This window comes from Plasmodium fragile (genome assembly GCF_000956335.1).
Source record: "Plasmodium fragile strain nilgiri unplaced genomic scaffold supercont1.82, whole genome shotgun sequence".
Taxonomy (NCBI): Eukaryota; Apicomplexa; class Aconoidasida; order Haemosporida; family Plasmodiidae; genus Plasmodium; species Plasmodium fragile.
The window spans coordinates 57,758-81,834 of record NW_012192662.1 but is presented as its reverse complement, the minus strand read 5'-3'; the positions used below and the strand labels follow the sequence as shown (position 1 = coordinate 81,834).

At 42.6% G+C, this 24,077-nt stretch overlaps 3 protein-coding genes across 3 annotated transcripts; 2 read left to right on the top strand and 1 right to left on the bottom strand.

Moving 5' to 3' along the window:
- Positions 1–1,259: 1,259 nt before the first annotated feature.
- Positions 1,260–4,325, top strand: AK88_04924 (uncharacterized protein; the record flags this gene model as incomplete). Its single annotated transcript, XM_012482528.1, has 7 exons — positions 1,260–2,117; positions 2,337–2,522; positions 2,691–2,781; positions 2,888–3,502; positions 3,701–3,769; positions 3,889–4,079; positions 4,266–4,325. 7 exons carry the CDS (start codon positions 1,260–1,262, stop codon positions 4,323–4,325), a joined length of 2,070 nt encoding a protein of 689 aa, XP_012337951.1.
- Positions 4,326–5,762: 1,437 nt separating this feature from the next.
- Positions 5,763–9,268, top strand: AK88_04923 (uncharacterized protein; the record flags this gene model as incomplete). Its single annotated transcript, XM_012482527.1, has 8 exons — positions 5,763–5,849; positions 6,140–6,473; positions 6,847–6,945; positions 7,168–7,223; positions 7,371–7,511; positions 7,675–7,737; positions 7,911–7,987; positions 8,167–9,268. The coding sequence occupies 8 exons, from the start codon at positions 5,763–5,765 to the stop codon at positions 9,266–9,268; spliced, it is 1,959 nt and encodes a 652-aa protein (XP_012337950.1).
- An 874-nt stretch (positions 9,269–10,142) lies between these two features.
- On the bottom strand, positions 10,143–21,332 carry AK88_04922 (uncharacterized protein; the record flags this gene model as incomplete). The annotated part of the gene is made up of 1 exon (XM_012482526.1): positions 10,143–21,332. One exon carries the CDS (start codon positions 21,330–21,332, stop codon positions 10,143–10,145), a length of 11,190 nt encoding a protein of 3,729 aa, XP_012337949.1.
- Between the last annotated feature and the right edge of the window lie 2,745 nt (positions 21,333–24,077).

The window sequence follows — 24,077 nt, the reverse complement described above, 5'->3', positions numbered from 1 at the left end:
GTAGAGCGCGGGAGAGCGCGGCACTTGGTACGCATCCCAGTAAAGGGACAAGGATGGGGGGGGAAGGGGGGACACAAAAAATCCTTTGTTGTTTTTTCCAGGAGCCGCGAATAACCATTTGCTTATTGTGCGTTGAGCGCACATGGGATGAGGTGGTACATAATATAAATACGCAGCTTACAAAGGTTATGAACAGAAGGGTATAGTTACATCAGCGTGGCAAACTCGAGAAGAGTTACATATGAACCGTACGCACATGCATATGGTCTTGCTGGGTTACTTTTCCTGAGCAGTGTACAAGCTGAGTGTACAAGTAACTATGAGCTCTTTTTTTTTTTTTTTTTTTTTTTTTTGTTTTTGCCTCATCGTTATTTTTTATATTTTTTGATCAATTAAATTCACATCGATTCACATCGATTCAAATCGATTCAACATGAAATGAATTCAATTCGGTTTGTCAATTTTTCAACATTGCATTTGCTTTCCTCATTCGAACAAATTCGCATAAGCCGAGAGAAACACGCCTTTTAAACAATATGAACGAAATGCAATTCTACATAACGCAATTACATGTGCAGCACATGACATGATATCACGCGTATGCCCTATTCGCGGCGCATTTGCATCCGTGTACGTGAAAGAAAAATATATTCCGGCTTGCTCCCATCAACGGAAAAAGGAAAAAAGGCATACTTCGCCACGTCGCACCCGCATCCTCATGCGCGCGCGCATACGAGTACCGGTACAAGTTTCTCCCAGGGGAAACATTTAACCGTTAGGCAATTTTGTGAACCCTCACCCTGTCGTGTTTCGCTCATGCGTAATTCCCCCGCTGCAAAAAGTTTAGCTCCGTATTTTAATAGCAGCAATAAACACAGCACATATATATATGGCATACTTTGTCGCACAATTTTTTCAAGCAATAAAAGCTCAGAATATTTTTTTTTTTTTATGCCCCTAACCTCTGCTTCACCCATAAATACGAAATGATTGATTTTTTTCTGCATCGCGCCCACAGTTAATTTTTAACAAGTTCGTTTCAATGTTTAAAATATAATTAAAGTTTTCTTTTGTTTTTTTTTTCCTTTCTATTTTGTTTTTCATTTTGTTTTTCATTTCTTTTTGACATTTTTTTTCGATATATTTTTTCTTGCCGCGCGTCACCCCTCAACCAGCCTTTTTTTTTTTTTTTCCTTTTATCCCAACGTAAGTATAAAGTATTGTCATTCTTTTTTTTAAATCATACCTTCCACAAAACAATGAGTACGTCAGAAGAAATTAGAAAAGAAGGATACCCATGTGAGGAAGGAAAAGGCTTTTTCTTCCTATTTAGAAAAAACAGGGGCGTGGACAAAGGTTGTGCTGATGAAGCTGCTTTGGGTAGAGGAGCTCCACAAGATTCGAGTAATGAACGTGGTCGTCAGGACCAGGATTTAAGGAAAAGTGGATCTCAGGCGGGATCTGAAGACGTGGAACACTCAAAGGAAGAGGAAGGAACGAATAAAAAAAAAAAACAAGGCAAGGAAGACCGAGTAGAAGATGGTTCCAAGGGAAAATACATCAAGGGGGGAACACCCGGCATGAACATAACCGTTTCGACCTTGGAAGAACGAGACGCACTGAACGAAGCAACGAGATCACCACATGCTGGTGATGTAAGTCCTGAGAGTTATAGCGACCAACTAAAATTTGTTCACAATACAACGAAAGATTTCGAGGACGATGGTAGTCAAATGGCCCATGACACTGCTACCATGGTGGACAATACGGAAAATGGGCCAAATGGTAAAAACGACATGGGCTTGCATGAATTAAATGAACATAGCAACCACAGTGATGATGCTAGTAATGTAAACAAATGCAAAAGTGAAATTGATAACAGAATTAAAAGAAAAATGCATCCGTTAAAGCAAAATGAGGAGAAGAAGAAGAAAAAAACAGATATAGATAATGCTCCTTCTATTGCTTCCGATTCATCTGATAAGGAAAACATGGACTCAAACGACAATTTCAGTAATAATAGCACCACTGCCATGTTTAATAACAAGGACAAAGATGACACAAAGGAGAAAAAGAAATTTGGCTCCAAGGAGGACCACGTCATTTTTGCGGATGAGGTAATTTTATTCTCATATTATTTCAGCATGCCATACGATGGGAATTGCACCTCCGCATGTAACACAACAAAGCGGCTCGAACAAATTCCCCTCACATGATGGAAACGTGCATGGGGATGGGAAAATGAATGGGAAGTAGCGACGGCCCCACTGTTCACGCGCACTGCTCACGCGCGCACCGTTCACCCCCTTTATATGGACCGCCCCCCCCTCCTGCAGGCCCTGAAAGGATACCCACGCATTTTCGTAACCAGACTTCCCTTCGAGGCTGGAAAAAAGGACCTAGAAAAATACTTCTCCAAATATGGAAAAATAGTGGACATTTACGTATCAAAAAATTTGTCAAATAACAAAAATAAGGGCTTTGGATTTGTCTCCTTTGAGAAGCAAATCTCGATGGACAATGTGAGTTTTGGATGAAAGTCGCATTCCCCTTTGTGGCGCTCTTTGCAGCGAAGCCGTCACCATGCAGGGCTGCTGTGCATGTCTGCTATGCATGCCTGCTATGCACACATGGTCACAATGTAACAATGCGTGTTGTCCAATCACCCGCCTCTTTCCCCTTTTGCGCAGGTCCTGAAGGACAAGCTGCACATCATCTGCGGCAAGGAAATCGTCGTGGACGTCGCTTCTATGAGGGACAGCAAAACCAAGCACCTTTTCCGTAAGAGAACAGCGCGAAGCGGGCAGTTTTTTGCGGCCAGTGTATTGCGTCATGCCAATCGCATGTTGCCAACCGTTTGTCATTTTCGCCACCCACCCCCCTGCAGACCTGCCGTCGGACCACTACCTATCCAAGTACCCGAGGAATGACAAAAAGTCCCCCAGCAGGACGAGCAACAATTACGTCAACATGAACAAGTACCACAGTGTACATAATAAAACGACCAACATAAGGGACATGTCCAAAAATGTCGATAATAATTTAGTCATGCAAAATTTTTACAATCTATGCCCAACGTACAATGTACCAGATAACAGAATGAACAATAAAAACGCCTACAAGAATAATATGCCCATGACCTTTTTCCCCCCCGCGGGTTATAATATGGACATGACCTATTTCAATAACCAGCAAATGCCCTACCAGAACTGCATGGATTACATGAGCCAGGAGTACTACTGGAACATGGCCAACTATTATAACTGGAATAACATGATGTTTCATAATGAAAATATGTACAATACGAAGAAAATGGAATACCCTGAATATGTCGAATACCCCTACTATGCCTGTAACGGGCAGTACATGAATCAGACAGGCCTCCCCCCAACAATGGGGAAAAACAAATTGCCACCAAAAACTTGCCCCACCGAGGAGAGCAATTTGAAGTACCCCACGAGTGTCGTCCCAAGCGGGAGTTACCATTCCCCCGGTCAGCCATGTAAGTTGTGGATAGAGGAACCGACGGGATTGCTCAGGAAAAGCGACTCAAATTGGTTTCATTCATTTGTATGATGGACCACGGAGCAGGGAACGGCACCGTCACCCCCGTGCGCGTTACCTAAACACGTACACGTATACATGTGCACACTTTTGTAAAACCCATTTGAACCTAACAATTTCCCCACCCACTTTGCAGTTGTGAGAAAATTACCAGGCGGAGATGAATGGAACAAACGAGGATACAAGCTGTTCGTTACCAAGTTGAGTAAGTCACGGAGGACCCCACACACTTATTGTTGTCTTACCCCACAATGCACTGTTCACAAACTGGTACACGTATATGCGAAATGTTTTTTTTTTTGTTTTTTTTTTTCCACCTTGCAGATAGCGTGACCACGATCGAAACGCTCCGAAAGTACTTCGAAGCCTTCGGCGAGATCATCGACATTTACATGCCCAACGACGTGTGCACAAACAGACCTCGAGGCATCGCCTTTGTTACCTTCCTGGACAACGACTGCGTGAAGAAAATTCTTTCGAACAAATATTCAAGACATATAATTGATGGAAAGGAGGTAAGCAGGATATTTTTTTTTTTTTTCCCCATACCGCATTGGCATAGCGGCATTTGTGTATTAGGGCTTGACGGCGTTAGCCTATATCACTTATTTTGCTTGTTCATACGTAATACATATGAGGATAGTACGTACCTGTGTAGTAAACAATTGCTTAATACGTGCCTTCGCATCGCCCCTTTACAGGTTGTTGTTGATCTTGCGGACCCAGAAACGAAATCGAGGAAGAATTTCTGTTACCCTTGAGAAGCAGTGTGGTTACCCCAGATGATACGACAATTAACCGCCTTCCTTTTTAATAATTAAAAAAAAAAATTTCTTCCAACGATGAACCGTTTCACATGATGAACTTTGTTAAAACGTCGATCTTCTTCAGACCTCTTGTAAAATTGTCCCAAATGCTTCTCCTCATCCGCCCCCCTCAGACGTACACATACATACGCATACACACTACGCCTATACTCCTTCCTTTTTTTGTTTCCTTTTTGTTGCTTTTCCTTCCCTCTTGGTTGTTACAACGTTGTTGTGGCGTACTCTTTCTTTAATCATGTGCGCCTGCACACCTGGCCCCCACCTCCATCCGTACATGACGTACGTATATATACATAATATATGTACATACGATAAGCATTATATATTTGTTTATTTGCTCATGTATGTATTTAGTTTTGTGTCTTCCCCCGAGTTCATTTCTGTCACCATATTTCGTTTACAAACTCGTCGCATGTTATATGTTGCTATCTTCCCCCCCCCCCTTGTACGGAGGTATTGGGGAAGGTACGGCACATGTGCATGTACATCCTTACGTGCATAGAACATATTTCCTCCCTGACACGTTTTAATTCAACCACACTTATTTTGTGGGTTAATAACACCTATTTTTTTTTTTTTTTTTTTTCCTTCCGATTTTTTAACCTCCCCTTATTTTGTATAATTTTTCTTATTTAAAAAAAATCTTCCTTTTGCGCTTCCTGCAACGGAAAAAACTGGCAGGTGTAAACTGCTGACTCGTGACTGTTAACTGCTTAACGGCTTATCTGCTGAACTATATCTTGAATCTCCCTACCCCAGTAAATCTTCCCAAGTGAAAAAAACAAAACCTCAACCTTTTTTCTTCTTTTTTTTGGCTTCAATTTGTGTATTTTTTTTGATGTGTGTATTCTGACTTTTTTTTTTTTCCATTTCGACGCACATTAAGAATGAGCATTAACAATTTGGAAAAAAAAAAAAAATTTTTTTTTTCCCCTTTTTTTAACATGTGTATATTAACCCCATTTGACAAAGCAGTCTGCAAAGCTACATTTTTTTTTTTTTTTTCTCATTGTTCGGAATGATTACCCTTCTATTCTCGGCTTCTTGGAGAAGGAACAAAAGTTTTGTGGTGCCCTGTAGGGGTGTTTAAAGGATGCGTAGGAACGGCTTGCCTCAAGCCACAAAGGCAAAGCGGTAACTTAGGTTTAACCTCCAATCAGATTAGCGACCTACCTCCCCCCCTTTGTGTGGCAAAACTTCAGCGCGCGAAAGAACACCAAATACGCGCAACAGCCAAAGTGGGAAACGGCGACAGTAAAAACCATCCCGCTGTAAAGCGGCAAACGTGAAGGCGTAGCATACTTGCGCATTCTGCCCCACCTGGGGAACAGGGGAATCTCCTTCCCTCCCATACACAAACATCAGGAGCAAATGGAAAAAACAAAAATAGAGGCCCTCTTCATCTACGACGAGGATGTGAAAAAGGCCGACAAGTCCGTCACAGATGAAGAGCTACAGGTAAGTGCACATATTATTATGGTTGATATTCTTTTGGGGAAGCTCCTCAGGCAACCGTCCCACCTCTTTCCATTTCCTCATACGTCATTCGAGAAATGGCAGTGACAAGAGGGGGAGAGGAGGCTAGATTCACATGGGTCATCACTACATCATTGCAAAGACACGACAACGGGTAGACCGATGACACAATGGATTACATTTCCCCCCACATGGCAAACCTTCCCCACCACTTTTTTTTTTTTTTTTTTTTTTTTTTTTTTTTTTTTTTTTTGTTTTCCCCATTCCGAAAGGCAGAGAAGGTAATCTACTACTACCCACACGAAACAGATGAGCAAGTGAAAGTAACGCACACGAGCACGATGGAAGGCGTTTCTGCCTTCCTCTCCCAATTCAGTAAATCACACATGGATCATATAATAACAAAAGAAAATTTAATTGTCATTAATAAATGGTATAAGCGTATATTCGTAACGGTCGTTGTGAAAAATATTTACAAAAATGAAAAAATGGAACTCCTCATGTGTAAGTTGCTGCATTCAGTTTTGAACAACTTCATCTCGACCTTCACCCTGCTACACGGACACGTCCGGACCTTCTTGAAGTATAAGAAAAACAAAACGACAGGTGAGACAATATGTGGAGAAAAGGGACAGACAAAAATTGATTTAACTTTGCTCAGTTTGTTGGGGGGGTCTTCCCCCCTTTTTTTTTTTTTTTTTTTTATTTCAACGTGCACTGGAGGAGTTACACAACGTCTCATATCTTCCTCCGTTGGATTGACCATGTGGTGATTTAACTGACCCACTATATGCACAGTCAATGGGGTCGCATAGCAAACGCGATGCAAATGAGCACTAAAGGGAGAACAAAAAGTAACCCTCTCTTCGTGCAGTAGAACGTGGAAGATGTTGCGTCCACGGCTACTCTACAACAACACACATTTATATGGTTTACATAACTTACACATCTTATTTTGTCTCCTACATAAATTGTGCAGGCAATATGAACAGAAAAACGAGCCTCCAGACCCTCTTGGATGATTATGTGTTTACCTACGTTAACACGATTAACAACGAGTGTGTGAGTATTCATAACGGTAAGAATGAGTTACCACCTCTACGACGCATCCCCATGACACTGTTACACATAATGTGCTTGTGCATGGTTACATGCACGCCTGACAAGGGCATTTACGGCGAGATCAGCCATTAAATTGTCCGCTGTTTCTCCCCCTTATTTTCCTCTCGTTGAAACGGTTTGGTATCCTTCACGTGACTACCACCACACGGTGTGCGTAAAATGCCCCGCCCCCCCGCAGGCCTACAAAGTTTTCATTTCTTCCCAGTGGAAAAGCATACCTACATTACTGTGCAGGTAAAAATGGGTTACCCATCATGAGCGCATCCCCCCCGCCCCTTCTCTGTCCCTTATCATTTCATCTGAATATGTTGTAGTTTTATCAAGATATTCATCTGTTCCCTATCTGTGTTCCTTTTTTTTTTTTTTTTGTGTTGCGTGCAGAACCTCATTTCGTCCCTAATACTAGGACAGAAGCAGATAAAGCACGGCTGCCTATTGTACGAAGGGCACTTGGTTTACTCAAGCCTTGAAATGAGCGACACAAAAATGATATACAATTATTTGGTGTCCTACGGTGGAACGGTTAGAGTGCAAAAAAGAAAAGGGCCTAAAGGAATGTGTGTGTGGAGCCCTTCCCCCGTCGTTACATAAACATGCATGTGTTTATATGTGCTCACATGTACATATTATCATGAACATGGGTTTACTTTTTTTTCTCTCTCTCTGTTCTTCCGTCACACTTTAGGTAAACAATTTTAAGTTAAATCATCACCCGTTTAGGAAAATTGCATCCTCCGCTGCCATCAACGTAAGTGGAAGTGTGCACGTGATTGAATCTGCCCTCGTCTTGGGGGGAAGCCCCTCCAATACATGAAGCGTATCAGCAGGCTACTCGGATCACTCTTGCCAATGCTATTTGTTCAGTTATTCCCTGCCTCCTCAAGTTGTACCTCTTTTTTTTTGTGTGTGTATGGCTCTCAGGCAAATGGAGGCTTGTCCAGCTTCGCCCGATGCAACACGATCGAAGAGAAAAATGCCTTTCTCCTGGGGATCAAGAAGTAAGGTCCATAGTTTGCGGGGAAAAAATATGTTAAAACCTACCCCTACCACGAAGTGTGCTCGTGCGAGGGGTGGATGCATTGTCCTCAGGATGATCATGTGAACTCTGTCTAACTGTGTTTACACGTCGACTGCCCATGCGCACATGAACTGCTTCATCATCCCCGCTGCCACGCAGATCGTCCATCTACATGCCAGTGGTGAGTCTCGGTACAGAAAAGAAGTACAAACTGATGGCATTCGTTTACAAAGGTATCCTCCTCGTACTGCTCATCAAGGGGAGCACCATCAAGGATGAAGACTATGACATTCTAATCGATATACAAAACAAATGTACAAATGAAAACTCGAGTAGCATATATAGCTTGTCTAAGCTGAACGAAATCCTTTCTGTGCAATTTAAAAAATATTTAAATCAGGATGACCCAGTCAAGTACCTCTATTACAACCACTCTAGTAATTCACTTAAGTACTCCATCAACAATAAAAAAATAAATAATGAGGAGCTTTTCCTAGTTGCTGATTTCCATTTCCTATTTGTGGATTCAGAAGTTAAGCAAAACAAAATAAAATGGAACAAAAAGGAGTCCTCCATGGAAAAGGAAAAGGGGCATTTGTCAAAGGCACTTTTTAATTTTGAGAATCAGTGCATTAATAAAGATGCTTCAAAAAATGGACTACCGCCAGAGGGGGAGAGTAATAAACTGACTGAGCAGTGTTCGCTCGCTAAAGAAACTGTAACGGGGGAAAATAAAACAGACAGTTCCGCTCAACATTGTGGGTATCGTGAACAGGATGGTAAAGGAGGGAACACCAGTGACGTGGACAATGAGCAAGTGAAAACATCCCTCATGGAGGATCCCCAAGTAAACGATGAACATACCCTTAATAGTGCCCACTTAACAAGTGAGCGAAAAGGAGAAACGAAGGATCCCCCTGTAGAAAATGATACCGTAAAAAAGTGCCAACCGACTGCAAGCGAAACAGAGACAGAAAAAGTGCTCACCGCGGCAGGGGCTAATGCTGGGGGAGAGAAAAAAACAAAACTGAAATTAGTGTACAACGAGGAGTTAAGGAAGAAGCTGTTTGAAGATACCAGTGATGATGTGAAAATTGAGAAAATATTTTACAAAGAGGCAAGTGGGCCTTGGGTTTTTGCCAAGAAGACCATGCAGAGGGAACTTTTTATTTTCCCCGACGACTCGAAAATTTCCCTCTCCAAGGCGCAGCACGACGTGCGCCATTTAATGGACCTCAATTTTGCAAACATATACGTTTAGCAGGTGCACGTCGCCACATTATTATTCCCTTTGCCGATTATCACCTGTGAGGGAATTCTCCCACATGATAAACGACATAGCCTAGTCATGATCCTTATGGACAAAAATTTGCTTTGGTATAATATTTTTTTTTTTTGTGCTCCTTTTTTTTACGTGCCTTTTTTGCACACAAGGAGGGTTTCCAAACCAGGGGAGTTCTCCAACCCGTCGAAGCGTTTTCTTCGCAACTTTTCAACTCCGCGTTCGTCTCCATTTTTTTAAAATCGATATGCTTTTTCGACGCGCCAAATGCAATGCATTATGTGTTAAAATTAGCCCAATACCCCTTTTCCTTTGAACAGCGAAGTGTTCTCGTTGGATTGTCTCACTCGTGGGGAGAAAACTGTTTACTCAACAAAAGGGGAACATGAATAAACGGTTGACAGAAGGGACAAATGCTGTCCCCCGTGAAACCAACACCACACCTAAACAAAATTATTGTTTTCCCTTTGGAAGGAACGTAACGCTAAGCCATTTCCATGTATAGGACAGACCTAACGTAAGAGAAAATAAAACCAACACCGCACACGCTTAAGGAACAGTATGCACAAATTGCGATTAGGTCAAAATTACAACTATACACAGTTGCCACTTGGAGGAAGCATATTAAAAAAGTTCAAAATTGAAAGTTTTTTTAAGAGGAATGCCACACACCTTCAAAAGTGCAAGCGTGGGGGAAGTACAAATCATGCATGCGTCATCACAATGTACAATTATGCACAAATGATCGTCCATAAAAAGACAGCGTACATGGCGCTGGTGAAAAAAAAATAATAATAATAATAATATTTCCCCCCGTTGTGTGATAATTTTTTCCTTAGGGCGCACATCCGCATCAGATGACGCTCTTCATTTCGTCAATGGTGGCCGCATCGTAGAGTAGGTGGTTGGTGTCATGCAGTTCAATCGCCTTGATGAAATTCTTAGCGAGGAAAGGCAAGAGGGGGTAGTCCTCCTTGGTGCACTCATAGCTGTTCTCGTCATTCTCCAACATGAAGGCCTTCCAGCATTGCTTAAAGGATTCCAAGTCAATTTTATTCAACAGGACAATTGAGATGAGCCAGTTAAAATATTCTGCACTTTTTTCCACATTTTTGTTGCATGCGTATTTCTTAAGGGTAAGCTTCAAAATATTGGCTTGTAGTTTTTCATTAAATTTGGGGGGGACATTTAAGTTTTCGATTTTCTTGGTTAGGGTTTCCCATTCGTCTGATCCTGTGATAGTGGACAACTCCAATATTTCGTTCACCTTGGGGAGGTACTCTTCAGTAAAGGCGTAGTCTTCATTTGCGCCACTTGACCCTGCGTTGGGTGTTCCACTCACTTGATCGCTCTTTTCTGCGCCGTCATTCAGGGAGCCTCTTTCCCCTGCACTGACGTTTTCTACGGCAGACGCTCCAATCGCGGAGGTGGAGGCGTCATTGGGCTGCTCTTCCGTTTTGCCCATGGCATCATTTCCAGCGCTACCTGCCGTGCCGCTTTTCTTCAAATTAAAATTTCTCATGAAGAATTTTCCCTCATTGGCGCTGCCACTATTGTTGCTGCTCTTCTCCTTGCCCGGGAACCTCGAATTCAGGCTGCTAAAGAAGGCGCTTCCTCCTGCTCCGCTATTCCCATTACTAGTACTATTATTCGCCACACTACCGCTATTACCACTTTCGTTGTTCATAAAGGGCTGTTGGCTACTCTTGAAGGCGAAATGATTCTTCGACATCATATCGAAGACGCTGCCACCACTAGCCTTGGTTCCTTCTTGGCTTGCCCCCAATACACCTTTCATCATATCATCACCCATCATTTTTGACGTAGTGGTATTTTTTGCCTTCATCAGATTTAGGGATAGCTTCTTCATATTTTTATTAGCGTCCATATTTTTCATTCCTCCACCGAGGTTGTTCCTCATATTCATCATGCTAAACCCGGCATTGGTGCTATTGTTACCGCCAAGTCCACTACCTCCGATGTTCGAACCCCCGCCACTATTACTACTATTGTTCACATTAAAATTGACATTACGAAGGAGATTGTTCCTCATGTTACTCAAGCTGCTGTTCATCTTGCTGTCGTGATAGTTACCCATATTACTGCTGCTATTGAAGCTTCTGTTACTTTGGTCCATGGATTCTTTTAATATTTTATCGTGTAATACACTGAGTGTGGTGGGTCCCTCTAACTTATGAGCAAATTTCTTGTTCCATTTTTCATTTCTATTGTCAATAACATCCTTAATGAGACATCTCACACGGAAAGTAATGCTTTCATCATTTATTAACGCATGAAGAGTATTATACAACTCCTTCACTTTTTCCTGATTCGCTTTTTCATGTGTATCAAGTATTTCTCCCACGGTGTTCAAAAACATACATAGAGCTTCCAAATGTAGGTTTCCTTCATTGGTGTCATTTTTAGCAGAAATGTAACTCTCCCTCTTCTCCAACAACTGCTTTATACAAACAAAGACAATGGGTATGGAAATGATTCCTGATTTGACTAGCTCTCCTACAAAGAGCATATTTCCTCTAACCTTATTTTTGTGCATCTGTTCAAATTCAAATCTTTCCTCTTCATTGGTTAAGTTGCTTGGGTATTCAATGGGCTTGAGATTATTCTCAAATGAGTCTTGGCACTGGTTAATTAAAATCTTTTTAAATTGAACAATGCTATCGTCTTCCAACTTCATGTTTTGGAAGTGCACGTTTAATTTTTTACACAGCTGGACATACATTTGTACAAAGTGATGCTGTGTCACTGCTTTCTCGAAAACTAATTTCATTAAACCTATAATTTCTTCTAACTTTGTTATTCCTACTAGGATTATTTGTTCATACAGGAGGTCAAATTTTTCGAACGTCAATTTGTTAAGTATACCCCTCAACTTCCTCATCATACAAGTGTACTTGTCCGCTTTCAATTGACTTTGTTTCACGAGCCAGGAATTTTCTGCCACAGATTTCGTTCCTCCTCCGCTGTTGTTGTTATGTCTCCATGCATCTGGTGATTCAACAGCACGTGTAGAATCAAAGAATCCTTTCAATTTATCTCCGTCATTTTTTCTCCATTCTAAATTTGCCTGGCCCATTTTTCCTAACACACCGCTACCTGCATTGTGTGCATCCATGGGGCCGCTTCCTGATCCCATAACCCCTTTACCTACAGATCCGATCATGTTGTTACCTCCACCACTGTGACTCATGTCACCAAAATTCATGCCCATATTAACTCCACCGTTTGAAAAGTGCATACCATTGTTCATGGCGTTCTTACCGCCTTGCCCATATCTCCACACATCATCATTGTTCTTTCCTCCACCACCGGCGTTCATTCCAAATGGCTTGCCACTATTATTGCTATGATTATTATTTCCACCCATGTAGTTATTACCCATACCACCTCCGCTTCCACCAGCAGAGACTCCAGCCATCATATTCATATACCTCTTACTGTATATAATATTTTTTCCCTCGTGAGCATGCACAGTACCACCCATGTGATTATTCGCATGCATTTGCATTCCATTTGTGTCCATATGATTTATGTTACAAGAACCCACCATGGTACTGCTACCAATTCTATGGCAGTCCACATCAGGATTATACGACAACATAAAATTGAATCTTTCCTCTCCTGTGTTCCATTTATTTCCTACAAAAATTTCGAGCAAATCAATTTTAGAGTATATTTTACTCTTGGCCATTTTCTCTAGCTTTATTTGTTTCAATCGTTGTTTCTCTTTTTCCATTTCTGACTCTTCATGATCTTTCTCATTTTTCACTTCCACCTTTTCATCTGTTTTTTCTACTTCCATTTCATCTGCTCTTTTTTCTAATGAGTCTAGCAGCCCATCAGCTTTGCCCTTGGCCTCTACGTTCTCTGGTACCACATTGCTTCCACTCATTTGTTCCTTTTCGCCACTGGTTGCCATATCATCCTTCTTTTCGCTGCTCAAAGTGGTTGGCACGGCATCCGCGACACAGCTCATTCCTTCCACCTTCACGTCCACATTTGCTGCTACCACATCTTCTGCCTTTTTCAGAACCTCGCTCTTATCAACTGCGGTTCCCACCTTGGTGTCATTCTGGTTGTCCTTAATGGGGGCCTCAACTTTACTCGTTACATCATCCTTATTTGCATCCACCCCCTTGCTCTTCTTGTCCTCCCGCTGGGAGGCATCTGCCGATCCTGCCACATCGGTCAGTTTTCCCTTGGCCCACTTCTTAATATCGCTAAAGAGGCCATACTTTTTCTTTACACCCGTTTTGTTCTTTTCATTTTTTGCTACCACCACATCTTCGTTCGCCGGCTTTGCTACCTTCACTGATTCTTCCGTGTCCATGGTAATAGCCGATTTTGTTTCTTCCTCCACCAGACATTTTCCTGTTCCTTCATTTTCTGCCTTGCCTTCTACTCCCTTTTCATTACTTACACTCTTCAATTCTTCCTTATTCTTCACCGCAAGGCTGCTGCTACCTGCGAGCACATATTTTGCGTCTGCACTTGGTTCCGTCACCTTATCATTCATGAGGACACTAAACCTATTATTTTGCTCTCCTTCCGCGCTCACCTTTTCAGCAAAATTATCACCAGCGCTACTACTTATTACGGGGGCCTTTTTCGCCTCTCCGATGTGGATGTCATGTCGCTGTTCTTCACAGGCTCCTACCTTCAAATCGTCCTTTGCATTTTCCACTTTCATTTCCCCTTCCTTCGACAATCCATCTGGGAATAGCTTTTCTGATCCTTCTTTCATGCCGTGCTTCCTTACACCCTTCTCGGACCATTCATCTGTTGGATGCACAGAAATGTCTGCATCTGCTGGGGGAGAAAATTTGGCATCGGTGCTAATTCTTCCACTAGCATCCTTTACGTTAGTGTTACTTGCGATGTTTTTATTTCCCTCCATGATATTGGCATGTTGTGTATCATGCTGGGCAAGGGGACTAAGCATCCTTTCGGCACCCCCGTGAGACATTTTTTTGGAGCTTTCCTTGTCTAGTGGTACACCATCCGATTGGGGAGCGGCATCGGGACAGGGCTCAATGTGACCATCACCTTGTTCGACTTCTTCAATAGCTTCACCTCCTTCCTCCTCCACAGTTGCATTATCCTTGCTCATTTCGTCTGCTTCCACCTTTTCTTGCTCCATAATGCCATCCCGCAATGCGCCCTCGGTTGCCACTACTCCAACTTTGTGATAGGTGTCATTCGATCCTTCTGCGTCTGACAGAGTGCCACTCTGATCAACCATTGCCTGGTCCATCATATCTTTCTCTTCCCTCTTGTTACTGTAACCCTTTAGTGGCGTATCTTCTACAACTCCTCCTGGGCGTCGCCTGGAACCCCTCATGTTGGATGTGGCGCTTCCACCCTCATATCCTTTTTTCATGTGTTCTTTCAAGTCGTTTCTCTTTCTCATTTCGCTTGCACTTCCCCGGACACTGTCCCTGCTGGTGCTGTTGCTACCATCATTGTGATTTTTCTGGTCGTTATTTTCTCCTCCTCGGGGATGCACCGTCGTTCCTGATGGTTTGTCGCGAATAGTGCTGTTCGAGTCATACCTCTTTCCACGTTGGTCTCTCCTCTTGGACGATTTATCTCCTTTATGATTTGAACCCTGGTGCATATTCTTCCTATCGTTGTGAGAAGATTCTGATTTTGGGTTCTTCGAATCTGCTCCTCTTGGTTCCTTGGTTTCTTTCTTTGGCTTCCTCTTTGCCATTTCCGCAAAGGAGATTTTTCCATCCCACACGGAGTTCTTCGAGTTCGAGTAGGTCGAGCCGGAACAGTTGTCCTGAGCACTGCCACTGGTATTCACATTGATACTTTGATTTTCCGCGTGGCTGTGGTACTCGTTTGGCTCTTCTTCGTACTTATAGCTGCCTTCCTTTTTCAATTGGGTGTTACTACCATGTGCATTGGTACCTCCCACAGCATGTGCGTTATTCTCGTTTAGGCTATCATTCTGGTAGGCCTCGTCTTTTCCAACCCCTGCTGCTACTGAGGCTTCCTCATCATCCACTTCTTTTTCGTATTCAGCATTTTTTACTTCTCCGTTACAGGGCGCTTTTGTTCTTCCCTCATACGCATGCTCCTTTCCTTGTTTCTTCCCTGCATCTGACTGCTCCTCCCTGTCAGCATGTTTGTTACTGCTACTACCCGCACCGCCAACCCTTTTTGCATGTTCCTGGGTCTCTCCTCCTTTTTTCTCCGTCACCTCTTTACGATCCTCACTCCTTCGCTTCACAACCTTTTCATTAATCTGCTTAATTTCGACATTTTGGATTTTCATTTTTTCTCTCTGTCGGTGAGAGGAATAAATATTACCAGACGTGTTCAAAACATTGCCCCCACCACTTCCACCACCTCCTCCTTTTCTTTCATTCACCATATCGACCTTCTTCACTCCTCCGCTACTAACAACACTGTCGTACTTCATTTTGCCTCCCCTCTCCTTCATACTCTCTTTTTCATGGTAACTATTATTTTTTCCGCTTCCATAGGAGGTCAATTTCTTGTTCTTTGCGTTATTATTCATTATACTATCGTTTTTGTCTTCGCTGACCTTTCTACTGGATTTGCTATAATGGAGAAGACTATTGCTGTTGTTCATTCCGGTCATAACTTTACTCATCATTCCTTTGTGTCTCTCTCCTCTTTGTTCTTCTTCCTCTTTTCTCTTCTTTCCATCCCTGCTACTTTGGGCATTACTCGGGGATCCATTTTCATGCCCCATATGCAACGCTCCGTTGATGGAGGAACTGTCTCCTTTCGAATACCCTCCTCCTGCACTTTCATTATTATGTCCTCTACCCTTTGCATTGTTAAAAGAGTTGTTGCTTCCATCTCCAACCCCAGCTGCGCTTCCCATGCCATGATGACCACTGCTTCCCTTCTCTGCGTTACCACCATCGTGGTGTTTCAAATTAGCATTCCCCACGGAACTTGCTCCAGCAACACCGCCCCCAGTAGCACCCTGACTACTTACACTCTCCTGTTGTCCGTTCAAACTGTTTTTATATCCTTTCTTTTTACTAGGGTTCATTTTAGCAATCTTTACCCAGGAAGAAAACTCCGTATTTTTCTTATCGTAATTTTTCGCATTGTTCGCATTCGCATAACTTGCATTTTTATTGTTCATAGCATTTCCGTTGTACGTGTTGTTATTGGGGTAGGGGCCATTCACTCCCCCTGCTTCATTTCCTCCAATACCTGGCACATTCTTACCATTCACACTGTCGTTATTTGTAAGTGGGCCCTGATCATTCATATTTGAGGCGGTAAAATTACTTGCAGTTCCTCCCGTGAGGGTGGATCCTGTTTTGGTGGCCGCACCCTTTGTGGCTCCTGCAAATCCTGCTAGCACCATGTTACTATCCTTCTCCTTGAACTTTTTATCATCTTCATTTTTTAATTTCTTTTCATTTCCACCTTTGCCTCCTTCAGCATTCCTCATGTGTCCTACTATCTTATCAACATTGCTCTGGTACTTTCCACTACCTGTGTAGCTTCCCTGTTGCTGCTTATTGTTGTTGTTGCTGCTGCTACTGCCAAGCGGTTGCTGTTGACTTCCCATATTGCCACTATTCGAATGTCCAAGCATATCGTTATATGGCTTCTTCACATGCGCATCAGCATTTTTTGTTCCTGCCTTATTGTTATCCTTAGATGCATCCTTCTTGGATCCTGCTGCAGCTCCTCCTACTCCAACGTGATTGTAGGCCCCTTTTTCTTCACTCACTTTATTACTTCCGTAATTTTTGCCCCCTTTGTAATCTTCCTTATTCTTTTCATGCTTATTAAAGAATCTCTTTTCGCCTGATGTGATGTTTTCATTGTTGCTGCTGGACAGAGGGGCGTGACTGGACATGATATTGTTCGAATTGCTACTGTTGTTGCTGCCTTTGTTCCTAGCATTACTTGTGTTATTAAGGTTACTATAAGCTCCTGCTTTTCCTTTAAAAGGTCCCTTTCCCCCATCATTCATGCTACCATCATATTGCGCAAGCTTATTTCCATTCGTATCGTCTAAATTGTCATTTGCGCCTCCACACAAATCGGACTCCTTCTGATGCAAACCACCACTCATATTATTGTTACTGCTTGTGTTATGGCTAGCTGAACCTGTGGACAAAACGGCGTTATTATTATTATTGCCTGTGGATCCTTTTCCACAATAGTTGTTGCTCGCTTGGGATGAAGTGGCCCCAGGGGTAGCTGTTGTTGTGGCGTTTCCATTTTCGTCCCTTCCGTACAGCGCTTCCTGTTTTGCTCCCTTGCCACCACTGACATACACATTTTTCGATCCACTGCCCATGGCATGACTTGCGTTGTTCCCAGAATGGGCATTAAAATTAGAGTTCATATTATTTCCTCCAGCTCCACTACCACTATACTTGTTTCCTTTCTTACTGTCCTGCTTGCCATATGAAGTCAAACCGGACGACCCTCCTCCTGCTCCTTTGCTATCTCGATGGGCACCTGATTTACCGCTGTTGTTATTATTACTTCCACTTCCACTATTCATGCCCCTTTCGCCGTATGTATTATTTCTCTTCTGCTGTTTCGTAACTGCTGCTCCGCCAATTGGGCCACCCAACCCCTCCATGGTATTACCCATCATGTTGTGATTCATTTGCATAGTGCCCATGTGCATTGCTCCTCCTGCGGTCATTGTTCCCATGGCAGCACCTGCTCCTCCTGTTGTCATGCCGTTGTTCATTTGGTTCATATGGTGATGCGACAACGGAGATACATTCGTCCCGCTTACATTGTTCATATGCAAAGGTCCATTCATACACATGACATTTCCATTTGTGTTCATACCCATGTTATTTCCTAATCCTGGTGTTAGGTGCATTCCGCTCGTACCACTGCTACCACTGTTGTTAGCGCCATTATTATTAGCGCCACTACTTGCTGCTCCGTTTATAGCGCCAGCACTGCCGCTATTGTTGTTTGTTCCAGCATTGTCCCCACTAGGAAGCAGATTATTCGCATTGTTGCTACCACTAACATTATGCGTTCCGTTGAAGTTTCCGTAGCCATATGTCATGCCCGCTCCAGCTGCTGCACCTCCAATAACATTACTCATGTTGTTACTTGTATTATTACTAACGCTATGGTCGAAGCTGTTATTATCATTAAGGTTACTTCCCCCGGCGTGCATGTTGGGCATGTTGAAATGGTTGAACATATTTCGCCTGTTCGGTTGAGCTACATGATTATACGACATTTTTAAGGGCGGAGCTGCGTTGCCTGAATTGCCCGAAATGAAATGTGTGTCCATAGGGGTAGTCAAATTTAGGGGGCCATTATGCTGTAACTGGGGAGGGGGAGGATGCGAAGGTAATCCACATGGCATAAAACTATACGGGTTAAGGTTCATAGTTCCGTTCTTCGAGGATGACAAGGCAGTTGTGTTATTTCCAATCAGGTTAGTATTGTTGCCAAAGGAGCCATAAACAGAAGGGGGAGGTTGTGGGAAGGGAAAATCATGAGGGACATTCCCTGAGCCCATGGAATTTGCATACGACATTGGAGTAAATAATGATTGGGGTGGTCCAGGTAAAGCATTTGGGTGAGGGTGATGAGGATGATGTGGGTGTACATGAGGACGATTATTCATTAGGTAGGGATGATTGACGTAAAAATTGTGTGGATGCATCATGGATCCATTTGGCTGAAAAGCTTGGTGGTGTCCAGCGTTATGTGGATCTATCGTGTGAAATGGTGGTGAAGGACCGGCATTTTCTGAACCGTTCATAAAATTATTTGCTCTCATATTCTTCATTCCTGGTAGCATCCCATTTTGATTTAAAAAATTAGAATCCGTTCCACTACTATTCGCACCTGCTTTTCCTCCTACACCACTTGTTGCTGAACCATGCATCATATTGGATGAAGTTGTCGTCACATTATTTTCATGGCCACTCGAATTGGCATTATTATTATTATTATTCCCTATCTTAGAACTGCTCACAGATTTATTACCTGCGTTATTATTCATATTTGCAGCAGTGGTTGAGGATACGCCACTACTAGGAGGAAGATTTGCCTTGTCCCCATTTCGGGCATCCATGTTATTCATATTATTTACTTGGGGTAACATTACACCTGCACTGTTTGGCATATTTAAATTCATACCACCATTTGATGCTGAAATATGACTAGAATTTGCTAGGGTTAACAGATCTCCTGGACCATGACCCATGCCACCTAGAGGATTTAACAAAGGGTTAGGACTCATCATGCTATTGCTTCCTTGTGCACCCAAATTATTAATCAGTCCATTTCCTGCTACTCCTCCAAATGCCCCATTAGACATATCTTGTTGATAATAATGATTCCACATTAAATTGTTGAAGGATAAATTTCCTTGCATTCCTTTTGTCGATGGCACAAACTCAGGTGCATCTGCGTTGAGTGAACTCACTGGCGTGGAGACGACATTGTTATTATTGTTCGACTTGGACGAGGATATTGAATTTGTTTTGCCATTACCACTCTTCCCTTCAATGTTGTTACTGTTTTTTTTTTTTGTCTTTCCATTTTCACTAGTGTTGTTATTTTGGTTAGCGGCATCTACTACATCTACATTTTTGCTATTACTATTTTCTTCCTTCTTCTTTTTATCGTTATTATGATCATCACTGTTTCCATTTTTCTTCAAGTCCTCCCCGTTCTTACCCTCCTTGGGGTTCTCCAGCGCACCGCTACCTTCACCGCTTCCCGCATCATGGTGGTCGTTCTTCCTGTGCTTATCCCCGCCATTTTCTCCATCCTCTCCGCTGTTGCTGCCTCGCGCGTTTCCGCTTCCACCGCCATTACTGCTTCCTCCACCATTACTACTGCCTCCCCCATTATTGCTACTTCCTCCACCATTACTACTGCCTCCCCCATTATTGCTACTTCCTCCGCCATTACTGCCACTGTTGGCGTTTTCACCACTGTTACTGCTATCGTTCCTTCCACTACCGCTGGTGTTGCCGCTCCCACCTGCACTGGCGCTGTGCATGTTACTGCGCTCTTCCCGCGTGACACCTTTGCACACTGCCGCTTCATCGCTGTAACTATTGCGACCAGCATCCTTGGGGGTACCTCCCTCTATCACGTTGGCACATACAGACACGTTATCCATTTTCACATTCCTTTCGGTGATCGAATTCAACATTGACACATCCGCGCAAGGATTGTTGCTGGTGTCCTCCACGCTCTTTACGCGCAGGGAGGCATAAACAGCGTTAGAGTCCTTCTGGTCGCCCGCGCCACTTTGGTTATAACGCACTGGCGCGTCGTTACTCTTGGAGTCACTTGTTGCATCGATAGACGCGTTTACAGTGGGGCCCTTTGTTCCTGAGTCCATGGCCTCTTCACCCTCGGATGCCTTTTTGGCGAGTCCATTTTCCTTCACATCACTGGGAGAATCCGCGCGAGGTCCACTCACATCGGTGCGCACGTCTCCTATACAAACTGATTTCATCTCGCTAGCAGCAATCACCTCGAAATGGTCAAATGTACTGTTTTTTTCAACGCTTCCCACATCATCAACATTACGCCTAAATTTCTCATCAGTCACGCGGACGTCATTTGCTCCCTTCCTGTCTTCCTCCTTTTGCACAAAAATTTCACAATTACCATTTGAGTAATTACTCCTCTGAACCTGGTCACACGTTTTACTCACTACAGACGTGCATGATACTTGTGCTGTGTCGGTGGACCTACTAACATTTTTTTCATTAATGGGTAAGGGGGGGGTTGCTGGAATTTTTAACTCGCCAGGAGAAATATTACAATCGTTGCTACTTTCAATATCATTTGTAAAAGGGGCATTATTTGCATGGTCATAATTAATTACATTCCCCTTTTCATACATATCATTTGTGCTTCCTTCCTTTGTGTTTCCTTCATTTGGTTGTTCCCTGCACGCAGGGGTGCCACTACTACTATAAGAACTTATATTCATCAGGCCGTTCATCCTACTTTTATTGTACTCAGGTAAATCTGTGCTTACAATTATATCACTTTGCATCTTGCTTAAAATTTAACAGTATATTCTGGCTAGGGGGTGAGGGCGATAAAAAGAGCTCTCCTTTGATTAACGTGCGAAATGGATTGTATGGGGTTCTGGAGGACTAAACACAACGTTTCAATATACACACACAACCGTACCGTTAAGAACACGCCGAGTGCGCACCCCTATACATACATATATGCTTGCAACTCTGAACTGTACTATCTACATACGTAAACACAAAACAACGTCTTCCACAATTCTTTAAATACACTACACACCCCTATTAACTTTGGTACTCGCTTCAAGCCTGCTGAAATGGAAAAATGGATTGTATATAATGATGACAGGGGGGAACAGGTTAATGAAAAGGCGGCACACATATGCGAACGTTGCATTGCCGCGTGGGAATAACAATGGGGAGCAAACAGAGAAAAAAAAAAAAAAAATTCTCCCTAACGACACAGTAAATGATAAGCATTAAACGCACACAGCACTGGCCGGATGAACGGTGACTCCCGCTACAATGTCGAGTCGTCCTCAATACAAAATGGAACGCACAGCTGCTATCTTAAAAGCAAAAGTGGTGGACGTCTACGGGTACTGGCCTTCCCTTATCTGTGTAATCCATGCACATGGCAGGGGGGGCGATCACCCAACATTCCCGTGGCTCTAACATCAAACGCTTCAATTTGCGTGCACACAAAAATACACACATATGGACGCAAGTATGTATGTATAACCACACATGCGGCATGCACGCAGACGAGAGTAACTCGTGTATTCAATTTTACCTGAGTGAACTGCTTCGGGGAGTGCCTTTGTGCAGGTGCGTCAATGCAGCAAATAATAATTACGTCGCTTGCGCTTCTGATGTCTATTCTGACGGTGGGCCCTCACATATACTCCTGTTCCTTTTTTAACCTCTTAAGTCTGTGTGGTCCGCGTGGGCGCGCGCTGCAATTGAGTCCTTCGATTGTCCAATCCGCGCGGGCATAGGTCTCGTTAAGCGTGAGCTTGTGTATTCGTATATAAGTGGGCGAATGGATCCGCGTTCTTGAACGAATATTTACGCGTGCGTAGGTTTTATATATTTGTACACGCGTTTGGGAGGTGAAGTGCGTCTGGTGAACCGCCACGTAAAAACACAAGGCATACACAAATTAAAAGGGGGCAGAAGGTAACATGTACTTTAACATAACATTATAAATACGATTTTTTTTTTTTTTTTTTCCTTCTAATTACACGTATGAACAAGAGCTGTATCGACTACTCGTGTGTTGAAACAACAGACGTTTCTACACGTGGGCGCTAAGCAGTAAGTGCAAGCGTGGAGTATTATATGTGCTTCTGCTTTTACTTTCTATTGTGTGTATGTGCACATGCGTTATTACGTTAATCTGTAAAAGCGTTTACTTGGGCATGTAACAGTCAAGCGTGAAAGGTAAAGTCATAATGGAAAACATGAAGGGAAAGAAAAAGAAGAGGGACTTCTTACAATTGCTACTCACAACTGCTGCTTATACAACTGCTACTCACAAATGCTGCTTAACAACTGCTACTCACAACTGCTGCTTATTATGGTAACAAAAAAGGCGAGAGGCGGAGGGCAGAATAAATAAAGAGGAACACAGGGTTCATTCAACTACATGGTATAAGAGTGAAGAAATCTAGTGCACATTATCCGCGTTCGCCTTTACATGCAGATTCGTACAATATACACAAAGGTGTGGTTGGGCGCATGCGTAAAGTGGGCAAGATCACAGATGACGTCGTTTTGGGGTCGCTTTCAATAAGATGCTGCGCCTGTAAAGGATCTATCGCAGTGTGGCTTTAAAATAAGCGTTAAAATGTTTCCACTTGCGTTGGTAAATATAAATTAGCATAAAGAGGGCGTAGCCTCACAAGTATATCTCGCTGCTGCACGCATATATATATATGGGCAGTCGGTCGGTAGGCTCGTCAGTCGCACCCTCCTGTGCCCATACACTTGGCTTTGTGGCTGAAGGAATTCCTTCACCTGGGCCTTTTTTGCACAAGTACAACACGGTTCGTTCTCCCTGGAGGAGTCTATATGTAAATATATATAACCGTTCCTACGTGTAATGTATAAATATGCTTTTGTAACATAGGTATGCACAGATTGTACGCTTCCGTACGCTTCTGTAGGCTTGCGCGAATTCGTATGCGCTTACAATGCAATAACATTAACATGCATATTTTTCCGCATAAAATTTTTGCGCGCGTATCCAGGCATGAACAAAAATATGCTTTCACAACAAACGTATATAACGTGATGCGAAAACGAAAGAGAACATGAAAAAGAAAATGAAAATGAGTACGGAGTTACGTCGCGCAAAGAGAGGCGGCACGTATGTTTTACGTACATATGTTTTACATTTACATACATGCTATATATATGTACAATAATAAGTATACACGTACAAGTATACATGCATAATATGCGTACGTACTTAATAGTAAGTAAGTATATATAAATGCTTATATATCCATATATGTGAATTAAACATGTTTATATATATATATATGTATATATACATATACATAAGCAGTTTGCTTGTTTTATTTTAATACTCTTATATGTTTGTACATATGTACTTTTTTTTTTTTTTTTTTTTTTTTTTTTTTTTTTCCCTACTTATTTTTATATTGCGGTTATATTTTTTTTTTTTTTTTTTTACATACGCTTTAAAAATTCTCTATCTCTATATATTTTTTTTTGGATTTTGTCATTTTTACCAT